The sequence below is a fragment of the Schistocerca piceifrons genome, chromosome 4 (assembly GCF_021461385.2).
Source record: "Schistocerca piceifrons isolate TAMUIC-IGC-003096 chromosome 4, iqSchPice1.1, whole genome shotgun sequence".
Taxonomy (NCBI): domain Eukaryota; kingdom Metazoa; phylum Arthropoda; class Insecta; order Orthoptera; family Acrididae; genus Schistocerca; species Schistocerca piceifrons.
This window is the reverse complement of record NC_060141.1, coordinates 23,903,102-23,927,429: the sequence shown is the minus strand read 5'-3', so window position 1 is coordinate 23,927,429 and position 24,328 is coordinate 23,903,102. Positions and strand designations below refer to the sequence as shown.

At 44.0% G+C, this 24,328-nt stretch overlaps 1 protein-coding gene across 1 annotated transcript in view; it reads left to right on the top strand.

Moving 5' to 3' along the window:
- Positions 1 to 24,328, top strand: part of LOC124795562 (protein argonaute 18-like) — a 179,143-nt gene that overhangs the window by 143,545 nt on the left and 11,270 nt on the right. Inside the window, exons 2-3 of the mRNA XM_047259635.1 lie at positions 7,975 to 8,089; positions 17,009 to 17,177. Of these exons, the coding sequence (XP_047115591.1) occupies positions 8,028 to 8,089; positions 17,009 to 17,177 (231 nt within the window). The 5' untranslated portion in view covers positions 7,975 to 8,027. The remainder of the gene's footprint in view (positions 1 to 7,974; positions 8,090 to 17,008; positions 17,178 to 24,328) is intronic.

The following is a 24,328-nucleotide window of genomic DNA, read 5'->3' as shown; positions in this document are numbered from 1 at the left end:
TAAGGAAAAAGGATTCAGATGGTTTCGGGTACCAAATCCTGGTCTCCCAAGTTGGAGGTATACATGCTTTCCGCTTACACCCTAACCTCCACATGTCAGACGCTCAAGTCGGTACCAAACATTGTGTGTCGATAGAGGATCGCTCAAAACGCGGACTTAGTTCGTGCTGAGTGCTGTCATTCAGTAGAAGATGTGTAAACGGTAATTAAAAGTAACACCAGAACTACCGAGTATAGGCAAATGGTATCTGTGAGCACTGCATCGGAAGATCTATGGTAAGTCAGCTGGTACAGCATCAGCTCGTTATACGAAGATCATGAGTTCGAAACCCACTTCTGGCGATTTTTCTGCCATGTAAAAGGACATTTAAGAGTTTGTAGCAACGTTCTTTTCACAGTCTGCTTTCGCGTCGTTAGCTGAAAGTAGCTAACCCGTAGAGTACATATGTATAGATAGGTGTGGTGTTATCTATACAAATGTACGCTATTGGTATGCTACTTTTAACTAACGACGCGAAAGCAGACTTGCAAAAGAACATTGAACTCTGAAACCTCCTTTTACGTGGGAGGAAAATGTTCTCCCACATAACAATTTCAGGCGTAATCATTAAAAGGAAACCGTCGATTGGTTACGAACTCGTGACTTCTCGTTCACCGACCTGACGCTCTACTAACCTTTTTTTCAATATCATTTTCTTCGTAATTTTTCGTTATATTTGTTCGGGGTGACGTCCCATGACACCTGTTGAAATTCCCCAGAGGGCAACTAACCCTCTGACCACACATGCTGAGTTACCGTACAGGCAACCAACTCACCTACCACAGACTTCCACAGTGTGTGCTCTCAGGTATGGTTTACCTATACTCGGTAGCTCTGGTGTTACTTTTAATTACCGTTTACGCATCTTGTACTGGACGACAGCACACAGAACGAACTAATTCGGTGTTTTGGTTAATACTCTATCGACACAACAACATTTGGTATCGATCTGAGCGCCTGACATCTGGAGGTTTGAGTGTTGATCATGCTGACAAATGGTAACAGTAGTAATGACGGGATTATTAATGATAATTTTTTGTAGGAGTAAAGTTGTTCTCGGCGAAATGAAGCATTAGTCTAACGTCAGATTCCTTCTGAAACATCACTTCGACTCTTTATCTCCTGGTACAGGATAATGGATTCTCGTAAGTCTGTTTCTTTGCCAGCCGTTTAGGTTCTGGAACAAATAATGCAAGAACATCACCTGGGAACCTGGGGGAAGAGACGAACGTCCTTGGGGAAAGGCGCATGCTCCGGGGCATCATAAACCCGAGAGAAGCCGTGGGACTGGTGTGTGCGATTCAGCCCTGCTACGGTCACGAAACACAGTTGCTGCGCTGCCGTTCACAGCTGTACAAGTTAAGTGTTCGGAGCACTGGGAAGAGGAAAATACAGCGGCACTCTGTGAGAGAAGTCCAGAGTCGGTACGGAAATATTCTTCACCTTCAAGTTTGGCCTCGTATGGCGCCTAAGAAATACACTCCCCAACAATAGTTTGAAAACTATCGTAAAATGTAGTCTATGATACTAGAGGTCCCATTAACATGTGCACTTCATGCATTATCCAGTTAGAGCCGATACACTGGATCATGTTTACTAATGGCATGCTTTGTGATCGTTTCCCAGTCATGTAAACATACCGCGAGCAGTACAGTATCAACAATAGATTCATTCAGTTTGTGTTCAGCACTGCAGTAACATGCAACGTAAAATCATACAACTCTTTCATAGAGTCAGGGCAGTGGCTTTACTTTCAGCAGGACATACACAGCGAGATGTTGCCGATCGATTACACGTCATTTACAGTGGTGTATCTAAGATGTGGAAAAACAACAAAGTGACAGGAAATGTGAACGATAAGCCCGGAGTGCTCGTCCACGTATGACAGCACCAATGACGGATGGTTTCCTCCAACTGTCGGCTCGCAGGCGCCCAATATCAACTGCCAGAAAAATTGGAAATGAGTTCTCTCGGGCGACAGGGATTCGTATCTCAAACCAGACGGTGCATACAGTATTGCACCAGGGTGGTCTTTGTTCCAGAAGACCAATGAGAAGTTTTGCACTGAACTAACGGAACCGACGTAATCGAAGGACCTGGGCTCTTGGACGTACACATTCGACCAGTGCAGAATGGAGTTATGTTTGCTGAAGAGACCAGGATTGGTTTGTGACACACTAGACGTCTGAGGGTTTGGAGAAGTGCTAGACAACATCAGGAATACCGATATCTTCAGGAAGTCCATTCGTTCGCAGGTGGAAGTGTAATGTTCTGGGCAGCAATAATCATGGGATGACAGACCCCTCTGATTCCCATCTACGGCAATTTGGCTGGTTCCCAATACCTCCAAGTGGCCCAACAGGCGTGAAGTCGTGAGAACTTCATCCTAGTAGATGAAAATGCTAGATGGCACAGCACTCTAGCAGTGTCTCGGTATCTTCAAAGATGTGACAGCAACCGAATGCATTGGCAGCACAGTCCCCAGACAAAGATGCAGTTGAGCGTGCATGGGTCCTGTTGAAAGTGGCCACTGCACAGTGTCCGAATCGACTTGTCAATCTTCAGGACCTCAAGGAAGCTGCCATTGAGGAGTGGGACCTCATACCTCAAGACTATCAAAGTCTCATCCAGAGCATGGCTCGCGGGGGGCAATAACTCAACCGTGTGTGAGGAAGACGTAGTCACTTCTTAAGACTGATAACCGTCGTCAGGATATAAACATTTTCGCTGTTTATGTTTTCAATATACACACCTAGGCGAGAACCTGCTTTGTTTTGCAACGATTTCTTGTAACTGACCAAAATCGTTGTTGTTTTCAGGAAGAATTATGTTTATTTTGTTAATAAGGTACTGTGCAAACTAATATGGGTGTATTATTAGAAACTCTATGATATTCCAAACATTTGTTGAAGTGCGTACTTGCAAAGAGTGACCACCTTCAAAAATCTGCTTATGAAAAATAAAGCTGAAAAATACATTGCCTGACGAAAAAATGTAGCACATAAAATATGGTCGGATGTCGACGTAATTCCTTTCATATATACATTGTCGGCAGGTATGTAAGTGATCATTTCTGTGTGACAAGTAGAATGGCCACCAGACTGCGATATCGTTGTTAGTGTTTTGTGCTGTGTAGGGTACATTATCGACGTCAACAGCGACAGATGTTCAGTGATTCTTGCGAAGAACGTGAAGATGCCGGGTACAAGTATGAGACAGCGTTATCAGCACCTGACACAGTTTGAAAGGGACCTCACTGTGGGTCGCCATTTGGCTGGCTGGTCGAAACTTGTGATATACAGACCCGAGATGTATTTGTATGTCACAATGTACAGGCCGCCCCATGTGTAGGCTGTCGTTAACCTCACAACACAGACGTGACCGGGAAGCGTGCAATGCTGACGAATGGCGTCGCACTTTGTGCAGCAAAGAAACGCGGGTGCGGACTACCACGAAACCCACTGTCGTTGAGTACGGCAGAAATGTGGAAAGAGGTCCAGTTCTTCCAGTGTTTTGGAGCGGTACAGTGGTGTTACTGCTGACGTCACGGTGGGGGGAGCCACCGGATATGACTTCAGGTGACGGCTAGTAGGGATTGAGGGAACTCTGACGCTACAGCGGTACGTCATGGACATACCGCGTCATCATCTGTATCGTGATGCTATTTATCAATAGGACGACGCCCGTCAACAGAAATGGCGTGTCTGTATGAACTGTCTGAGTGATTTTGAGGTGCTCCCGCGCCCAGCAAAATCCCCAGGTGGTGCCCGCTGGAACATGTGTGGAACCGACTTGGACGGCAACTACGTCGCAGTACCAGTATCCGGGATATGAAGCACCAGTTACAACAGTTGTGGGCCGGCATATCTGAGGATTGGATACGATACCGTTTTTCAGTCACTGCATTCCTTCACGCCAGACCAGGCACAAAGTCACACTGACTAGTGCAAAGTAGTCACTGTGAATAACATGACATACTATCTCAACCCGTTAAGTTTCATTTAACTTCCTCCTCGACTTCTCGGTGCTTCAGTCTTTTTGTCAGGCAGTGTAATTCCCCTGAGACCACGGTAGACTGTGGTATGCGACTGTGAAACTGTACGGTGAAACTATACTGCCATTAAGAAAGATACTAGTGAAAATGGTGGGAAATACGCGTGAACTCTTCACCTCGATAGCGATCAAATCTTCAGCACGAGACATGTGTGGAATATCCATCTCCACAGTCGTGCAGCCTTGACGTTTATAGGTCACACTGGTTTGTTTCAAATGGCTCTGAGCACTATGGGACTTAACATCTGAGGTCATCAATCCCCTAGAACGAAACTAAGGACATCACACACATCCATTCCCGAGGCAGGATTCGACCCTGCGACCGTAGCGGTCGCGCGGTTCCAGATGGAAGCGCCTAGAACCGTTCGAGATGCATATCTATCTGAGAAGAACCCGTTAACCGCGGAATTATTTGCTGTTCGCAGCAGCATGTGAATCACTGGCGTTTCTGCCAGTTGCTTCAAGTTGTAAGGTTTCAATATACATCTTCTGCGGAAGCCTCCATACAAGATGTGTGAGGCCGTCCGTTGTGGCCGAGCGGCTCTAGGCGGTTGAGTCGGGAACCGCACGACCGCTACGGTCGCATGTTCCAATCCTGCCTCGGGCATGGATGTGTGTGATGTCCTTAGGTTGGTTAGGTTTAAGTAGTTCTAAGTTCTAGGGGACTGATGACCTCAGATGTTAAGTCCCATAGTGCTCAGAGCCATTGGAACCATTTGAACCGTGATGTGTGAGAATCATTTTCCACTTTGAGTTGCGTTCACCAGTAGTTACGCGTGAAAGTGGATCGGTGGTAGGATATTCCCCATGTCTCGAATTTCTCTGATTTAGCGTTGAGGTCATTACCCGAGACGTGTGTTGTAGAAATACGAGTAATATTTTCCTGGTACTCGCATTGGAGTGTGTAACGCTGCGCTAGAGCACACGATACTCTTTCAAGCCTGTACTATGGTAAGTTGACGGGCTTCACCTTATGAGAAAGGATTTTTGTATAGATTTCGACCGCGTGTATCTGAATGGAGGCAAATCAGACTTTCACCCACTCAGTAATAACAATGATACGTCAAGCAATTCCGGAGTGCAACCACACGTCAGGACGGACAAGAAACAACACAGCAGATGCTACCAAATTATTAATAATACGGTCGCCAGCCTAATTAGGCATTAACTGAGTTTCTTCCCTGTACAAGTTGAAGTACGTGTATGCAAAACAACACGTAATAACACTGCATAATATGGTAAATTTTAGAACCAGAAAATCTACTGAACTAATAATTTCACTTTCTCTACTAATATGAACAAGCCATAAATATACAACAATACACTATAATATTTACTACAAACTTCGTACTGTCTATTGATCTGATTAAAATCGGGCATAGGTTACCCTAGAAATAGCACTTTCGAAACACACATACAATGTCAATTTTGAAAAAGGTAAAACACTAATAAATTTTGATTTTATATTGACTTCAACTTTGCTGGTCAAATCAGTTCATTACACTTCAGAATTTAAATGAATAGAAAAGAAAAGGGTGGAGGGGGCCCTGAAACTGTTATGATCACTGTACTGAAATTTTGGTTATTTAAATCATTAAGCACTCAAGATTTCCAATATATGATTTACTACTCTTTTTGTCTTATTTCTTGCTCATTTAACTACCATTACTTTTGTCTCAAATTAATTAAACTTCATTACTAAACCACTTTCAAAATTATCTTCCAACTTTGTCAGACCTATATTGTTCGTTTATTCTTTCATTAACAACAAAGTTCTTTAAACATCATTCTAACATAGATAGGTCTGCCGGTAATTACTATTAACATAAACTCTAAATCTTCATCTCGGGACACTCGGATTGCACAGCATGTGGAAAAGGACCCTGTTTAGGTTAGTGATGAGGATAATTAAATGATAGGACAGTTCTGGTAAAAGTTAAATTGTTATTGAACAGTCAGGAACAAAAGTAACACTGGTCCACACGAATACAGTACTAAAAGTTTCAACCTGTTCGTATCGATGCGGCGGTTGGCGGGCGGCGAGATGGCGAGGCGCAGAGCACACATACAATCACAGCTATGGCTCTTGACGTATCGGCACTTTACTTCTTCATAGCGTAACAATATTTTTCCATTTAGTGCCTATAGAATTTTGCCATGCTGTATAGTCGTCGGAAACGGCACATCCGAGGCTCAATGAAATCACGATTTCCAGGAGAGCCTCCTCGATCCAGAACGTGTTGCTCAGATCAAAGCCCAACTCCGACTGGAAATATTTAAAGTGGTATTTTTTGTGATGTTTGCGTGTGTGTTTTCTTCCTTTCTTGCCCTGCAGCCATCTTTTTGTGGTACTACTGCAAGCGGACAATCGGAAAATATGTATCTTGTGTTTTTACATGGTAATGTTAGAAAATAATATTTCTTCGTCTGTCTGCTTACAGGTACTACGTCTCCTTCATTGTGCAGGAATCTACATACATGCTAAAGATTAATCCCACTCTTTCTTTATGTGAAATGAAAGTATGGTAGAAAGGTATTACGACAATACGTCTTCTCACAGAGTGCACATACCGTCAGAGGTGTTCGCTTTTCTGTGGATTTTATTATTAATTCGAGTTATCCCTTATAAATTGCATCATAACACTACTGTCTAAATTGTCGATTTTCCTTCTATTGTGTTTTATATGCATAAAACGTGACCGTTGCTAGGTCGTATTTTTTAAATTGTGAATGATACAGCTGCAAGCTCTGCAAAAACATATATGGTAAGTATGTCATCGTAACAGCATCTTAAATGAACAATGATTTTGTAAGGGTTTAACATGCTGTTTAGACGCGGAGGTCATGCAAACATAGGCTTGCGGCATAACTTGATGTGCCAAGTTCATTGCAGTGTAATGGAAATAATGTCCTCAATTTTGTACGTTGTGGATTTGCTTGACTACATTTTACACTTTATTTTCATTTCCTTTTTTATGAACGTACGTATTCTGAAGACAATATCTCTGGTCAAATATTTCAAGTTTTATACCCCTTTCGCGCACGCAAATGATGGTTACATTGTCGTTTAGGTCCAGCTTGGAGAGGGGAACATGAGGTTTTTTTTTAACGACGCCAATATAAACTCATAACCTTTCTTCCTGCAGGAATATCGAATTATCCTTTGAGTGTTTACTCGCTCGTGAACAGACGAGTACAGTGAAATTATGTATATCTGAGATCAAAGTATAACGTTTCGAATAAAAAACCAAAAATTGTGGATGTATGAGGTCCAAATTTGCCGGCGTAGCGCAGTTACAGCTATGTTGAGCTACTTTTACTGGCGAAATTAATGTTAATTTACTTAGTGCTAAGAGACTTCGATCTTACCTGTAGTATACATACTGACCATTTTCACATCTAGTTTCGGTGTACTGTTGGAGATGGTTTTGGAACTGTATCCTTTTATCGCTACCTATTGAATGCTGTTTCAAAATGTGTGTCGCTTCATTAAAAAGTAACCCTACTCACGAAAGCCTGAGTTTACAAAAATATTACGACTATCGAGGATTTAGAAAACTACCCCGTTTTGAGTATTGTCATTCGTTTAAGACATAGCTACTATATCTGGAATTGGTACGAAATATTATAGTTGTTAGGTATTAAGTAATTCATCACGTGTATTCCAACGATAAGATTTGCTTGGTGTAAACTGTTTACCAAATTGTGTGTATGTAATTATTGTGGTTCAAAACAGAATAAAGTACTTGAAACTTAGTTTGACGATGGTGATGTCCTCGTCGAACATGTATTTCTGAAAAACAGTTTGGTGAGGCAATGTAATTATACCGTAGTTGACACAGTCGGCGACGGTGTTTCCAAATTCTCTCGCCTGTGTTGCAGGGTTACTCGTACCGACATTCTCGGCAGCCAGGTCGCAGGAGGGCCGGAGCGCCATGGCCTCTCTACTGGTGGTCACCGTGCTGCTGCTGGTGGCCGCGACGCCGGCGCGTGTCAACGGTAAGCGCAGTCGCAGATTAGGCATAGTCGAGCTACGTCACACTCCAGCCACTGTGCGGCCCTGCTTCTGTGAGATTCTTTGCGCGCTACCTGTTGCCCTGCTGATTACTTAGCTCTTTTGCCTTACAACTCGCTGCTTCGCCATGCCTAAATAACTATATTTTTTTTACATTATTTTTTCTACCTGAATGATAAAAGGTTCCCGTGAGATCACCGAAGTGATGGTGGGCGTGGCCGGCACTTGGATGGTTGACCATACAGGCCGCCATGCACTGTTGCCATTTTTCGGGGTGCAGTCAGCCTCGTGATGCCAATTGAGGAGCTACTCGACCGAATAGTAGCGGCTTCGGTCAAGAATACCATCATAACGACCAGGAGAGTGGTATGCTGACCCCACGGCCTTCCTATCCGCATCCTCGTCTGAGGATGACACGGCGGTCGGATGGTCCAGGTAGGCCACTTGTGGCCTGAAGACGGAGTGAATGATAAAAGGTATAAATTGCCCAGTCATATTAATGTGATCACCTGTCACAAGTCTGAATAGCCACCTTTTGTAGTGTCAATCGCTGCCCGATCGCGGTCGTCCCACAGATCTTCAAGTGGGTTTAAATCCGGGCAGTCTGGTAGGCAGGGTAGTAAAGCCATCCTGGTACTCTTCGAACCTTGCACGTACATTGCAAGCTGCATGACAAGTTGCGTAGTCCTGCTGGTAGATGCCATCATGCTGAGGAAAACCAAATGTGTGTAAGGGTGGATTTGACCCCCAGGGAAATATGTGTACTTGTGTTGATGCACTGCGCGTTCCAGAATTTCGCGATCATCAGCGGAATGCCACGAAAACGTTCCCAGAACGTAACTGTGGCAGGGTGTTCGCTTTCAGACTTTTCACGGTGCGCCAGCTAACAGGCATGTGCTCGATGGAGGATAAAACATCTGTGAAGACTACCTGACGCCAATCAGTGGACGTACAGTTGCAGTACTGGCGAGCAAATTCCAGCCTTCGTCGCTAATGAACAGTCGTCAGCATGGAAGCATGAACCAGGCGCCAGGTGCGGACGCCCACACACAGAACCGTCCGCTGAATGTTCGTTGAGGAGACACTGTTCGTAGCCTCTTGGTTCATCTAGGCGGTCTGTTGCTCAACAGTTGCACGACTATCCCGTCGTACACAGCACCGCAACTGTCGTCCACTCCTGTGATCTATGTCCCATAGTACACCACAGTTGCATCAGAGCCCGTTTTGGATAGCCTCATTTTGCCATGCACAATATGCTTTAAGCAGGGCGGCAAGCAAACTTTTTACAAACTGAAACTTCCTGGCGGATTAAAACTGTGTGTCGGACCGAGACACGAACTCGGGACCTTTGCCTTTCGCGGGCAAGTGCTCTACCAATGGAACTACCCAAGTTTCATATCAGCGCACACTCCGCTGCAGAGTGAAAATCTCATTCTGGAAACATCCCCCAGGCTGTGGCTAAGCCATGTCTCCGTAATATCCCTTCTTTCAGGAGTGCTAGATCTGCAAGGTCCGTAGGAGAGCTTCTGTAAAGCTTGGAAGGTAGGAGACGAGGTACTGGCAGAAATAATGCTGTGAGGATGGGGGCGTGGGTCGTGCTTGGCTAGCTCAGATGGTAGAGCACTTGCCCGCGAAAGGCAAAGGTCCCGAGTTCGAGTCGCGGTCCGATACACAGTTTTAATCTGCCAGGAAGTTTCATATCAGCGCACACTCCGCTGCAGAGTGAAAAGCTCATTCTGTTTACAACCTTACCCATCTCGAACATGTTTCCACCTTTGCCCAAAAGCCTATGATCATGCGCTTTTGGACATCAGATAAATAATTCAGTTACAACACTACAGCTACACTGTTTCCTGTGTCGCCCCGACACGCTTTATATAGCCTTCACCACTAGCCCTGCCACCTTCCGTGAGTGGTTATTGTACCTTGATGTCGAACATATTCGGTGGTCACCTTTATGTAACTGGACTATATGTACAGGGTGGGGCAAATAAAAGTGGCCTGGACGAGTAGATACTATTGGACATCGATTTGTGGCAGCATTAACGAAGAAGAAAAAGACGGGCAGTTACTTCCAACAGGATGGAGCGACTGCTCGTACAGCCAGTCGAACGTTACGCAGTCTTCACGCCTGGCAGAGTTACTGGGAAAGGTCAGTCTGGTCACGGCCCCAGCTGGACACCCGTGTCACCTGATCTGCCAGTGTGCCATTACTCTGTGAGGTGAGCCCTCTGGTGTAAGGTGTATCCCAACAACGATCATAGTTTTCAAGAACTGCAGCAGAAAAATTCGAATGAGACTGCAGCAGTTCCAGCAGTCCGGCTCCGATCTGCCTACAGCAACTTGCTGACCAGGCCTCAAATGTAACAAAAGATGAGTTGCGGTCACTTTCAACAGCTGCTCTACTCAGGTTAGTACTGTATTTCCAGTCATCTGCTGTGTAGCTTGGAACTTTGTTCTCCAGGCGACTTTTATTTGTCCCACCCTGAACAACATTACAATACTACTCGTATTTACGACATTTGCAGACTAATAATTATAGCTATTACAAGCTGTTCATGTTTATTTCCCCTGGACAAGAGGTCAGGTGCTGAAGTGTGGATGCGTGGACGAAAAACGGTCAGTCTGTACTGACAGGTGTAGTTAAGACCTGCAGAAATCATCAGGTTTCAACGGTGTGTTTGTGGGAAGACTGCTCGATGCAGAGAAAAGATTAACACACTGATGTTTGTACGTATTAAACAGCCAAATGTAAAAATATGTGCCCCTACAGCCGCTACGCCTTGTATACAGGCTGTTCACAAAAAAGTGTCGAATACTTTGAGATGTGGTAGTATTCATAGGAACAAGAAAAGTAAGTCCATTAACATGAGTCCGGAAATGCATACTTACTGAGATAAGGCCAACAAACATGGGTCCAGAAGTGAATGCTTTCTGCGGTCATCACGAGTTTACATCACGAGTTTACATCGCTGTTGTATCTGCTGGCACGCACTGAAGACGGGACCCTGTGGCGTCCGCACGTCGCTGGTTGGTGTGGCGTAGACCAATTCCATCAAGTGTCGCCACAACCATACCTCTAGGGGATTGAGGTTTAGCACACGAGCAGGACAAGTTGTGGAACCCGACCAATCCAGCAGTCCAGAAACGTCTGTTGTTGTTGCTGTTGTTTTTCACTTCGGTCCAGAGACTGGTTTGATGCAGCTCTCCATGCTACTCTATCCTATGGGAGCTTCTTCATCTCCCATAACCTACTGCAACCAACATCCTTCTGAATCTGCTTAGTTTATTCGTCGCTTGGTCTCCCTCTACGATTTTTACCCTCCACGATGCCCTCCAATACTAAATTGGTGATTCCTTGATGCCCCAGAACATGTCCTACCAACCGATCCCTTCTTCTAGTCACGTTTTGCCACAAATTTCTCTTCTCCCCAATTCTGTTTGATGCTTTCACATTAGTTATGTGATATAACCATATAATCTGCATCATTCTTCTGTAGCACCACATTTCAAAAGCTTCTATTCTCTTCTTGTCCAAACTATTTATCGTCCACTTTTCACTTCCATACATGACCACATTCCACACAAATACTTTCAGAAACGCCTTCCTGACAATTAAACGTATACTCGATGTTAACAAATTTCTTTTCGTCAGGAACGCTTTCCTTGCCATTGCCAGTCTACATTTTATATCCTCTCTACTTCGACCATCATCAGTTATTTTGCCTCCCAAATAGCAAAACTCATTTGCTGCTTTAAGTGTCTCATTTCCTAATCTAATTCCCTCAGCATCACCCGATTTAATTCGACTACATTCCGTCACCCTCGTTTTACTTTTGTTGATTTTCATCTTATATCCTCCTTTCAAGACAGTGTCCATTCCGTTCGGCCGCTCTTCTAAGCCCTTTGCTGTCTCTGACAGAATTACAATGTCATCGGTAACCTCAAAGTTTTTATATCAGGTGCCAATATCTGCAACCAATCATTGCGCAGCCCTTCCTGTAAACACGTGTTTATCTCGAAAATTATGCCTTTCCGGACCCATGTATATTTGCCTTTTTTTTGTTTCTATGAGTCATACCACCTCTAAAAGTATTCGAGACTTTGATTCTTATTCGCGTTTAAAAACGCCCGAAAGTGACTTAGATGACGCCGAGTAGTTTGATATAAGACAGATGGGGTCATTAATGCCGAAAAATACTCCAAAAGTGTGTGACAAACGTTGAACAGGAGACGTCACCAGATGACGTACCTCGCCAGGCGTGCAGTGGCCGGGGTTGTCGATCATACTCCGGCTGATAGGGGGCAGTGTTCTACATCGCTCCACTGGCCTACTCTGTTATCATACACTGAGGCGACAAAAGCCATGCAATACCCCTCGATATCCCGGCGGACCTCCTTTTGCGCGGCGTAGTCCAGCAACTCCACGTGACAGGGACTCAACAAGTCGTGGGAAGTCCCCTGCAGAAATACTGACCCATGCTGCCTATATAGACGTCCACAATTGCTAACGTGTTGCTGGTGCCAAATTGACCTCTAGACTATGTCCCATAAATATCTGACGGGATTCATATCAGCTGATCTATGTGGCCCAATCATTCACTCAAAATGTCCACAACGTCCTTCAAACCAATAGTGAACAACGGTCGCTCGGTGACATAGCGCATTCATAGCTGAATGGTTGCAAATAGTCTCCAAGTACCTGAAAATAACCATTTCCAGTAAATGATCGGCACAGTTTGACCAGAGGACCCAGTAGATTCCACGCAAACCCAGCCAACACCATTATGGAGACACCTCCAGCTTGCACAGTGCATTGTTGATGACTTGGGGCCGGCCGCGGTGGTCTAGCGGTTCTAGGCGCTCAGTCCGGAGCCGCGCGACTGCTACGGGAGCAGGTTCGAATCCTGCCTCGGGCATGGATGTGTGTGATGTCCTTAGGTTAGTTAGGTTTAAGTAGTTCTAAGTTCTAGGGGACTGATGACCATAGATGTTAAGTCCCATACTGCTCAGAGCCATTTGAACCATTTGATGACTTGGGTCTTTGGCTTCGTGGGCTCTGCGCCACCCTCGAACCGTAGCATCAGCTCTTATCAACTGAAATCGGGACTGGCCACTATTTCCCACTCGTCTAGGTTCGAAATGAATTTTCGGGAGTCAAGAGTACTGGGATAGGATCCAAAACAAGGCAATTAATTAGCCAAATTGATCGCTCACCTACAGAGGTGGATCGAGACATCAGAACACTACTATAATATTTGTATTAGTGAAATTCATCCGCAACAAAGTAGGCGTCAGCGCTGTCCATTATGATCACCACTACGAATGAATGCTACATCACACCTGTTTGCCATTAGTTAAATGACATGGCTAATCGGACCTTGGCATCGATTCTAGAGCTTGTCTAGCTCTGGAACAACCGTTAGAGGTGCCTCTCGACGTGTTTCGACAACACAACTCCGTGCAGTCACAACAGCATGTTGTTTACGCCCGCTGAGTTTACGGTATTAATGGTTTGATAGTCCGCAGTCTGGGAGCCTGCTCATGACGAAGAGTTAAGAATCTGCCTGCAGTTGCTCATGGAAGATCTTTCCCAGATTTTCTTCAAACACTTGCCACAGTTGTGAAATTAAGTTTTCTACAACTCACCTTGTTGTCACAGTTCCCCTAAATCATTTTTCTAAAATATAACGTAACTTTTACATGTACCCAGAAAACTAAGTCATTCCTACAGGACCGAGCGAGGTGGCGAAGTGGTTAGCACACTGGACTCGCATTCGGGAGGACGACGGCTCAATCCCGTCTCCAGCCATCCTGATTTAGGTTTTCCGTGATTTCCCTAAATCGTTTCAGGCAAATGCCGGGATGGTTCCTTTGAAAGGGCACGGCCGATATCCTTCCCCATCCTTCCCTAACCCGAGCTTGCGCTCCGTCTCTAATGACCTCGTTGTCGACGGGACGTTAATCAACACTAACCTAACCTAACCTAACCATTCCTACAGTTTCACTTACTTGGTGTACTTCACCCGTCCTAGACGGGTTCCAGATGATACAAGCATGAAGATATCCTTTCTGATGAGACAGTTTTGACCACTACATACAGCACGCAGTGGAGCTTTGAGGCCGCCCTACTGTTTGATGTTTATAAATCTGTTACTGTGATCTTCGTTTGATCTTATATTTCACGTGGTCTTTGTGAAACATTTGACGGATCGTCACCTCATTACTGGTACTTCTACATACCAGTAATACTTAAAAATTGGGCTGTGAAAACACAAGTAGCAACACAAAAGCTGATGGGCGTCATTGCACACAGCCCACAAAGTACGATGCAGTCAAGTTCTTAATTTGCACAGCTCATAGTGATGTATGTCGTGACGTATTTGTCATGTTGCAGTGAAATTCCCACAAGGATTGGTTGTAGCAGAAGCACAATAAATAAATTTATCGTATGTTGCACACGACGGGAAACGTACATAATGAGATGCCACTGATCATAAAGTCGCGTTTTTTCCGTCACGTAGCCTAAGTGTGGAAGCCTGTCGTTAGTTTGCTAATTTCTCGCCAGGAAGTCCGAGCTCAAAGCCGATTCACTTCTTTGTAAATATTGACTTGATATCTCTAGAAGTTTATCTAATCAAAAAATGTTTGGAACTCTCTGAAGCACGAAATTCACAACGTACATCTTCCTGATCAGTTCAACGAATTAGAGGAAAAAATCTTGAAAAGGAGCTTCAACACTAAAACGAATGCAGTGTTTGGTATGGAGGCTATTTAGATATGATGGCTTCTTTTCGATGTAGTCCACGTTTCTACAGTAGTTCATGGCCCACTTTGATAAAAGCTCCTCAAGTAAGCTGAAACTACGATAAGTATTCCAAAAAGTTTTTATTTATTCTCCATGAACTTAGCGTCCCTCACCAAATTTCTCATACGCTTCTATTACTACTACAGACTGTATAATATCAGGGATAAGCTACAGTTGTGTCTCACTCCCTTCTCAGACACGGCTTCTTTCTCCTATACTTCGACTCTTGTAACTGTGTTCTGGTTCCCGTACAAGTTGTGAATATCAACTCGCTCCCTGCATTTTATTCCTGCTACCTCTAGAATTCGAAAGACTGCATTCCGATCAACATTTTCGATACCTTTCTTTAATTCTACAAATGTCAACAGCGTAAGTTTACCTTTGTTTAGTCTACCTACTAAGCTGAGTCGTAAGGTCTGTAATGACTCGAGAAATGCAACATTGTTGCGGAATCCAAAATGACCTCCTCTGAAGCCCGCTTCTACTAGTCTTTTCATTCTTGTTAGTGACTTACTGAACTGAGCTGAATAGCCTCATATTGATACCTCCCAGCATTTCCTTCGCTGGAATTCCAATTACTACATTCCTCTCGCTGCCTGTGGGTATTTCGCCTGTCTCACATACGAGTTTATTACATCCCAGGAGAGAGCTAGTTTTTTCGTGCTATGTTCTTCCAAGGATCTTAGTAATTCCAGGTGAGTGTAGTCTGCTGCAGGTGAATGATTTCAATTTAGTTTCTCTGTCGAATTCTCCTCGCATTGTCGTATCTCCCAAATCTTTCATATACTTCCTCTTCCCTTTCCACAAAATTACCTTCAAGCTATTTACCTTTCTGCAGCCATTCTCTCTTTTCTCCAAAAGTTTTTTCGAATTACTTAAATGCATCGTCTGTCTTTCCCACAGTCACACAGGCTACCACAGATTCGTATATCTCCGATATTCATTCCTCTTTTGCTATTTTTACTTCCTATCAACCTCAGATGAGGAAGAATAGGGTTTTAAATCTCATTGTCAGTTATTTTGTTGAGATTTTCTGTAAGACCTATTGTTTTGCTTGAAGCTTACTGGCGAGCTGCTGTTGAGAGAAAACTTCCTGCTGTGCCAGTTGGTTTCGCTGGTGTTCAATAAGCAGCTGCTGCTAACAGGCAACTTTCTGCTGTACCTGTTGTTTTGTGTGGTGTTTACTGGCAAGCTGCCGCTGAGATACAACATACCTGTTGTTTTGTGCGGTGTTTACTGGCAAGCTGCTGCTGAGAGGCAACTTTCTGCTGCACTTGCTGTTTTGTGTGGTGTTTATTGGCGAGCTGCCGCTGAAAGACAACTTTCTGCTGTACCTGTTGTTCTGTGTGGTGTTTACTGGCAAGCTGCTGCTGAGAGGCAACTTTCTGCTGCACTTGCTGTTTTGTGTGGTGTTTACTGGCAAGCTGCCGCTGAGATACAACATACCTGTTGTTTTGTGTGGTGTTTACTGGCAAGCTGCCGCTGAGAGACAACATACTTGTTGTTTTGTGTGGTGTTAACTGGCGAGCTGCTGCTGAGAGACAACTTTCTTCTGTAACTTGTTTTTCCTGGTGTTTACTGGCAAGCTGCCGCTGAGATACAACATACCTGTTGTTTTGTGTGGTGTTTACTGGCAAGCTGCCACAGAGAGACAACTTTCTGCTGTACCTGTTGTTTTGTGTGGTGTTTAATGGCAAGCTGCCGCTGAGATACAACATACCTGTTGTTTTGTGTGGTGTTTACTGGCAAGCTGCCGCAGAGAGACAACCTTCTGCTGTACCTGTTGTTTTATGTGGTGTTTACTGGCGAGCTGCCGCTGAGAGACATCATACCTGTTGTTTTGTATGGTGTTTACTGGCAAGCTGCCGCTGAGAGACAACTTTCTGCTGTACCTGTTGTTTTGTGTGGTGTTTACTGGCGAGCTGCCGCTGAGAGACAACATACTTGTTGTTTTGTGTGGTGTTTAATGGCAAGTTGCTGCTGAGAGACAACTTTCAGCTGTACCTGTTGTTATGTGTGGTGTTGTTTACTGGCGAGATGCTGCCGCTGAGAGGCGACTCTGTGCTGTACCTGTTGTTTTGCCTGGTGTTTACCGGCGAGCTGCCGCTGGCGGCGGAGACGGACTCGCTGCTGCAGGCGGCGGGCCACGGCGTGGCACCCACGGCTGAGCCGCTCACCAAGAGCAAGACGGTGCGCTGCTTCAAGCAGAACGTGCTGCGCGACGACGGCCGCAACTACGAGGTGGAGCACATACGCAAGGACGTGAGTACCGCCTCAGTCTCTCTCTCTCTCTCTCTGCCCCTGCTCACTCACTGGGTGAGGTCTCTTTGTAAGTAAAATAATCCCAACAGGAGAAATAATAGGTGTACTTTCCAGATCGGCAACCCAGCCTACATCATCTGCCCTGGTGGGAGGTGGGAGCTGGGTTGCTTATTGTTGGATGTGAGGTCCGCTAGTTATGAAAAACACCGTTTCTCTCAGTACCCAAACATGTTTCGGCACCACTGTACCATCATCAGTGGGTTTCCGTTTTTATTTATTCTGGAATGTGAACATTCTTGTTAAATGATTATAAAATTTTGTACATTCTAAGTTCTAACAAGAGATCGTTTCCTTTTGTAAATACCTGATGATGGTACAGTGGTGCCGAAACATGTTTGGGTACTGACAAAAACGGTGTTTTGCATAACTGGTGGACCTCACATCCAACAATTTTTAACTGTAAACACGGTCAATACAAGGAGCTGCAAATCAAAAGACTGGTTGCTTATGTTCAGGTGAATGAAATACGGGGTGTTCAGAAAGTCTCTCAGCAGTGCCGGAGTATGGATCGCAATGTCTAGACGTCGGATTGTGGGTCCCATATTTTTCAACGAAACAATAAGCCCACAGGCCGGCCACTGTGACCGAGCAGTTCTAGGCGCTTCAGTCCGGAACCGCGCTGCTGCTACGGTCGCAGTTTCGAATCCTGCCTCAGGCATGGATGTGTGTGATGTCCTCAGGTTAGATAGGTTTAAGTAGTTCTAAGTCTTGGGGACTGATGACCTCAGATGTTAAGTCCCAAAGTGCTTAGAGCCATTTGAACCATTTGAATAAGCGCGCAACGATACTGCAGTGATATTCTCTACCCATTCATAGGAGAACTTGTGTTAAGTGAAATACTGATCGGTTATTTTCAACAAGATGGTGCAACCGCGCATACAGCTCGCGTTTCAATGTCACTGCTTCCTGATGTTTTTGGTGATCGCATAATTTCACAGGGACTTTGGCCTCCACGATCGCCTGACCTAACACCACCTGACTTTCTCTTCTGGGGTGCAGCGAAAGCAACTGTCTATAAAAACCGTCCAAAATCCATCGATGAATTGAAAACTGCAACATCCACTTTCACTGCTTCTGTTACAGAAGAAATGTTACAGCTTGTGTTTGGAAACATGATTATACGAATTGAATTGTGTATTCACCAACAGGGGGACACTTTCAACATTTAATGCGAAGATTTGTAAGTAAAAATGAATATTCTATAAATTAATAACTTGTATTTCACTGAGTTTAATTTCGTTATATTGACTGCGGCATACGACATGCGCGGCTAACAATCATACGGCACTGTGGACAGACTTTTTGAACACCCCGTATTTTCCAAATCAGTATTATTTTGGCCCTCCATTATAAATCCACTGAAAAAATAATTTTTCGGTGTTTGAATGACTTTTTCTTTGCTGTGTAGCTTACGTGCTGGCGCTGTCAGTGTCGCAGACAGAAAAGTAGTAGTTCATCATAGGCGACGTAAATTTAGTTGTAGCCTTTATCTATGTGTTTTATGGCTTTTACCTAGTTACCTACACGATTACTCAGTTAACCGTAGACAGGGGACGGTGCATTGTTGTGCTCAAATCGAAGGTAAATAAGGAATTCGTTTAATGAAGCTGAAGGATTCATTCTTTGTAACAGCTGGTGTCCTCCGGTCTGCTCTGAAGATAAGATAGAAGAACGTTCAACCTCTCCTCTATAATCAGTGTTCCAGCCATTGGAAATTTATTTTATGGACACATTCCGGCTTCATGATTTTACAGATATTACGTGTTTGTTTGTATGCACAGGGGGCAGTTAAACAGTCTATAATGGCTTGTCGTGCACCACAAAACAGTTCCAAATCCATTCTGAGATAGTGTGCAGTGCACCGTAAAATAGTTCGTAAGCTATGTCTTGGATTGACGTAACAGATTTTCAGTAATTTCGTCACACAAAGAAGTGCATCGTTTTATTTCCACAATCTTTCCTGAAGCATAGTGAGCAAAATTTTTTTTCTTCCGCTGTGGCGGAATTACATTTGAATACTAGTAATTCCACAAGAGCACAACTATTAAGCTCATGCTTACTTTACGAAAGCGTTTGTTTCACTTACAGGATTTTTTCTACAGCCACTTAAGGATGTTAACTCTAATAAAAGTCATCTGATCGATAGATTTCCTCAGTTTATGTTATAACGTGAATCATTTGACATGCCCCCCAAGAAGTGAAACATATTTGGGGTGTATTACAATAAATGATCGTGCTCGTATTGATCTTTCCGAGGCAGTTTGCCGTCCACAGAGCATTTTTTGGAGACGAATGGCACTCATCCTGTGTGGGCTGGCGGGCACGTTACGTGTAACTCGAAGATACCACCATCAACAACACAACATGCCAACGCATGTGCTGTAATACTTCGTTGGGTATCATCCAACACTCAAAAGTCACTGATGCTGTACAAAATAACACGACCATTTCGTACGTTTCAATATGATTTCTGTTCGACCTCAACTTTATCACGTTGAATTTTCGTACATATTTTATATCTTGTCTTATGTTCTACACTTCGAATAAGCTACATCGAATTCCGCACTTAACTTTTGCAGTAGTAGCCCGGTTTGAATCTGTTCGTGCATAAGATAGGGAGAATCAATGTCGGTCAGCACTTTCTTTAGTCTCGCTTCTCACGAGGGTCACTAAACGAAATGTGTAACATGATCAGTCGTATGGTGTGATGTGACGTAGTTTATGAGACACTGGACTCACATTCAAACGAACGGAAGTTCAAATCTCCGTCTGGCCATCAAAATCTAGGTTTTACTAAGTCAAATAATGTGAATGCTGTGATGGTTTTCTTTAAACCTTCCTTCACCATAGCTGCCAAAAATGAGTTTGTAAGCTGTCCCACATGACGCTATCGTCAGTGACACTTCAAACCCTAATCTTAATTCCTTTTTCGATAACGTCCATAGTATTGTTTTGCAGTGCAACAGAAATATTAATTCCCTAAGTGTACTTCTAACAGTGCAGAGTGTGCATAAAGTCCGAGAACACTTTAAATTATTTATTATGCAAAAACCAAACATTGTACAAATATTATACATATGTCATTTTAGAGAGAAACCCTGAAAGTTTTTTTTCTCATGTGTACTGCCACAGTGTAGTTTGGTAATTTGCAGATAGTCAGCGATAGTCGAAAACATGGCGAGTTCATGTGCGGAGCGAGCTGTTCCATGAAATGCCCTCCCCGATCACCAGATCTCACTCCGTGTGACTTTCTCCTGTTGGGACACATTAATGATCTGGTGTGTGTACCGCCTCTACCAAGTGATGTAGCAGAGCTCCTGGAGAGAATACGGGAAGCGACTGCCACAGTCGGCGATGCCATGCTGGGACGTGTACGGCAAGATTTGGATGACCGTATTGACGTCTGCCGGGTCACTCATGGTTCGCATATCGAATACTTGTAAAAAAAACTTTCAGTGTTTCTCCTCAAAATCCAATATGTACGACATCTGTGCAATGTTTAGTTCTTGTGCAATAAATTAATTGAAAGTGTTCTAGGACCTTATGTACGCCCTTAATTTGCATTTAAATGACATGAAAAGCGTATCTGGGTCACTTTCATATTTACGAAATAAACTCAAAAATTCAAAGTCATGGTCACATTGCGGTATATTTAAAAAGACAATGAGTTTTATCTTTGGAATTATCAACAGATCTGCAAAAAGAGCAGCAAATGTGAGGACATGTAGTCGTCCTGTGTCGTAGCTCTTTATAGAGTTCAGAAGTCGAACTGGTTATCCGTTTAAATACACCAAAATGTGAACAAGATTGTGGATTCTTCAGTTTATTTAGATTATCAGTTCAATTGGCCTGTTACAGAGGTCCAAGTGAGATCATTTCATGAAAGAACTCAGCTCGTGTCGGTTTAGCGATAATCGCAAAACTGTAGTAGTACTCAAAAAGGCAGCACGCCAAAATACAGCAGAGTTTAGAATACTAACGGTAAGGGTCCCGGACGATACCCAGAGATGGATTCCATTCAAGTATGGAGACAGGTTGTAAGTTTTCCCTGGTGTGAAGAAACAAGGGCTGCATCAGCGCCCCAAAAACAGACCATAATGTGACAATTACAATGGACGAACAGAAATAATACAACAAATTCTTGAGTTTCGTGAGTAGTAGATACTTAAATTTCGATTTGCATTCACTTGTCAGTCGAACTTCACTTGTGATGCCTTAAAGTGCAATTATATTTCAAAAATAAGGCAAGAATTGATCTATCTAACTTAGGTCAAAATTATGACGATTTCAATGTTAAGATTGTTGTTTGTCGAAATATTTCAATGATTTATTTAAAACATTCCAGTACAACATTAAATGCCACTAAGATACACTCCCTGACAAAAAAAAAAAAAAGAGAAACGCCGATAAGTGGAGGAGGAAACGAAACTTCACGGCTTGGGAAGATACGTGATGTTATTTCTGTCATTAGAAAATCGGGTTAAATTTACAAGGAAGATGACAATACGAGCCCACATATCAGAACGACATTGGACCTTCTCTGCCCTGGATACGTGCACTGATTCAGTTGGCGTGGTTGTCACAAACCCGTTATATTCTCTCGTGAGGCAAGAAGCCCCGCACCGGCCGTTCTAACTGGTTTTTGATATCCTCGATACTGGCTCTGAGATGCAGCTTACGTCCGAAGAGGTGGACACATGGTCCGTGGGGACCGTATCTAGGGATCAACATCATGCAGACAGTTCATAGAGACACGTATCATGTGTGGATGAGCATTGAAAAATGGCGCCATGATAGTGTCTCATGAGGAATAACACGTGGAGACAAAGGATAACTGTGACATACCACACCATACCATACTCAGTCACTACCAGCTGTGGGCTGAAGTCATACCTGATGATTGCGCAGAGGTTGCTATCACCTTGGACCATTGCATCCTGCGAATCGCAGTGCAGGAAAAATAGTGCAACATACGTACAAAACCTTCCACCATCCTTGTGTCATTGTAGCAGAAAGATTTGGCTCGGGTTCTGCTGTCCGATACTCGTATATTCCTCACACATCTCTTCGCATGCACATTACAATGACACTCTTTCATCACACAATGTCGTTACAATTGCAGCTGTCAGTTTCTTCTCTGCCTGTACCATCCACAGTAAAAAATGCATGCCGTGTCATATAGATGTCTAGACTTCACAATCTTCTGAGTTTCCTGTTCCATAGTTAATAGAAACTATAAAATAACACTCGATTGTAATGAAGCAGTTGTCCGTCACTATAAACTGTACGTCCATCAAAATTTTTGAGCGAGGCCGCGTTGTTTCTCGTACCGGCAGAAGGAGAAGGGGCTGATAGATTCCTGGATTGAAATACAGTATGACTGTTTACAGTACTCAACTGTTCAAAATATTCACACCCCTCCGAATCATAATGATGCAATCGCTACATCCTTGCTGTAGCTTTTCTAATCCATTTAAACACAGCCTGTCAGTTCAGAAAGTTTCGAGATTCGATTAATAAAAGATATAGAAAATTTAACACGATAGTTTTAATGCTTTAGCTGTTCTACACAGTCTCTTCGACCCTAACTCCACCCCCTGAAATAGCAGGTTCGCACAACTGCCTGCAACCGTCAGTAATTTTTCTGTGTGGGACGTTGTTCAACTCACGCGTCACATTCGCTTGAATGTTGTCAGTGTCGCCGCCAAAGCGTTGACGCTTCGTGTCAGTTCCTGGATGTTTCGTTTTGTGGTGGGTTCGTATTGTGACACGAAGTGTCATCACCCGAGTTAATTTTTTCCGGAAAATAATTGTCCGCGTTTTCCGTTTCAATCAAGTCGCGGCAGGCGTGTATGCTGTTTTAGTTTTTGAGTCAAGTTGTATGGAAAGCTTTGCACACACTTTTCCCTTCTTCAAAATGCTGTGAAGAACATCTCCAACACTTGATGTTAATACACTGAAGTCTGTGGCACAGGATCATTGAGTCCCAACGCCCGCACGTCCACTACTTAACACAGCCTGCTCACAGCTGACTGGTCCAATGGACAAATTGTTATTTCAAGCTGCCACCGTAGTTACTGCTCTGACGTCGACATTATGCCAAAAAATCGTCATCGGTACTTTTTGCACAGACGGTGTAAACCGAAGATCTAAGGGCCTAGGTCAGGCGAATGGGTGATGGTCGACTAACTGGAAACGCAGGACAGGCACGACTTGAGATACATGTAAAGGTGTATTGTCCTACACCAAAAAATATGTGGTTCAAATGGCTCTGAGCCCTATGGGACTTTGAGGTCATCAGTCCCCTAGAACTTAGAACTACTTAAACCTAACTAACCTAAGGACATCACACACATCCATACCCGAGGCAGGATTCGAACCTGCGACTGTAGCAGTCATGCGGTTCCGGACTGAAGTGCCTAGAACCGCTAGGCCACAGCGGCCGGCCCAGAAAAGATACCTTTGGTCAGTTTTCCAATTTCTTGTTAATTGCATCCAGCTTACCGATAAGGCTCGAGTTCTACTACAGGCCTTAGGTAGGTAGTCCACAATCTGAATGACGTTTTTGTCCTTGAAAGTAGACGCCACCAATGCTTTTGCCGGTTTCTGGGTGCAGAATTTCTTCGTCCGCGGGGACAGACTATGGCGCCAATGGAGCCATATTTCATTCTGAGCCACTAATCTAGGCAAAAGAATGTTATAAAGCTTAGAGACAGGCCAAATAAACTCTGGATGTCTCAAGTTACGGCTTCTTGTGCTAGCTGTTCAGTCATCTCGGGACTCACTTCGCTGAAAAGTTCCTCACGTGTAGAACACTATTAATAATGAAATCAGCACGCTCTCAGGAGATGTCCTGTACCTTGGATACCTTTCTGATGGATACTTGCCGGGCCTCCAGAGCCAGCGTGTGGACAGTGTAGTTGACGTCCTGGGCCACCCACTGCAGGGTTCAACTATGAAATGCCTAGTCTCAAAACGAGATACTTAGGAAGAACTCTACTCCTCCAGTGTTTGCGAGATCTCAGTATGATTGTTCTCGAAAGACTTTACCTGGAGGAACAAACACCCCTGATATCTCAGACTCTGTCTGA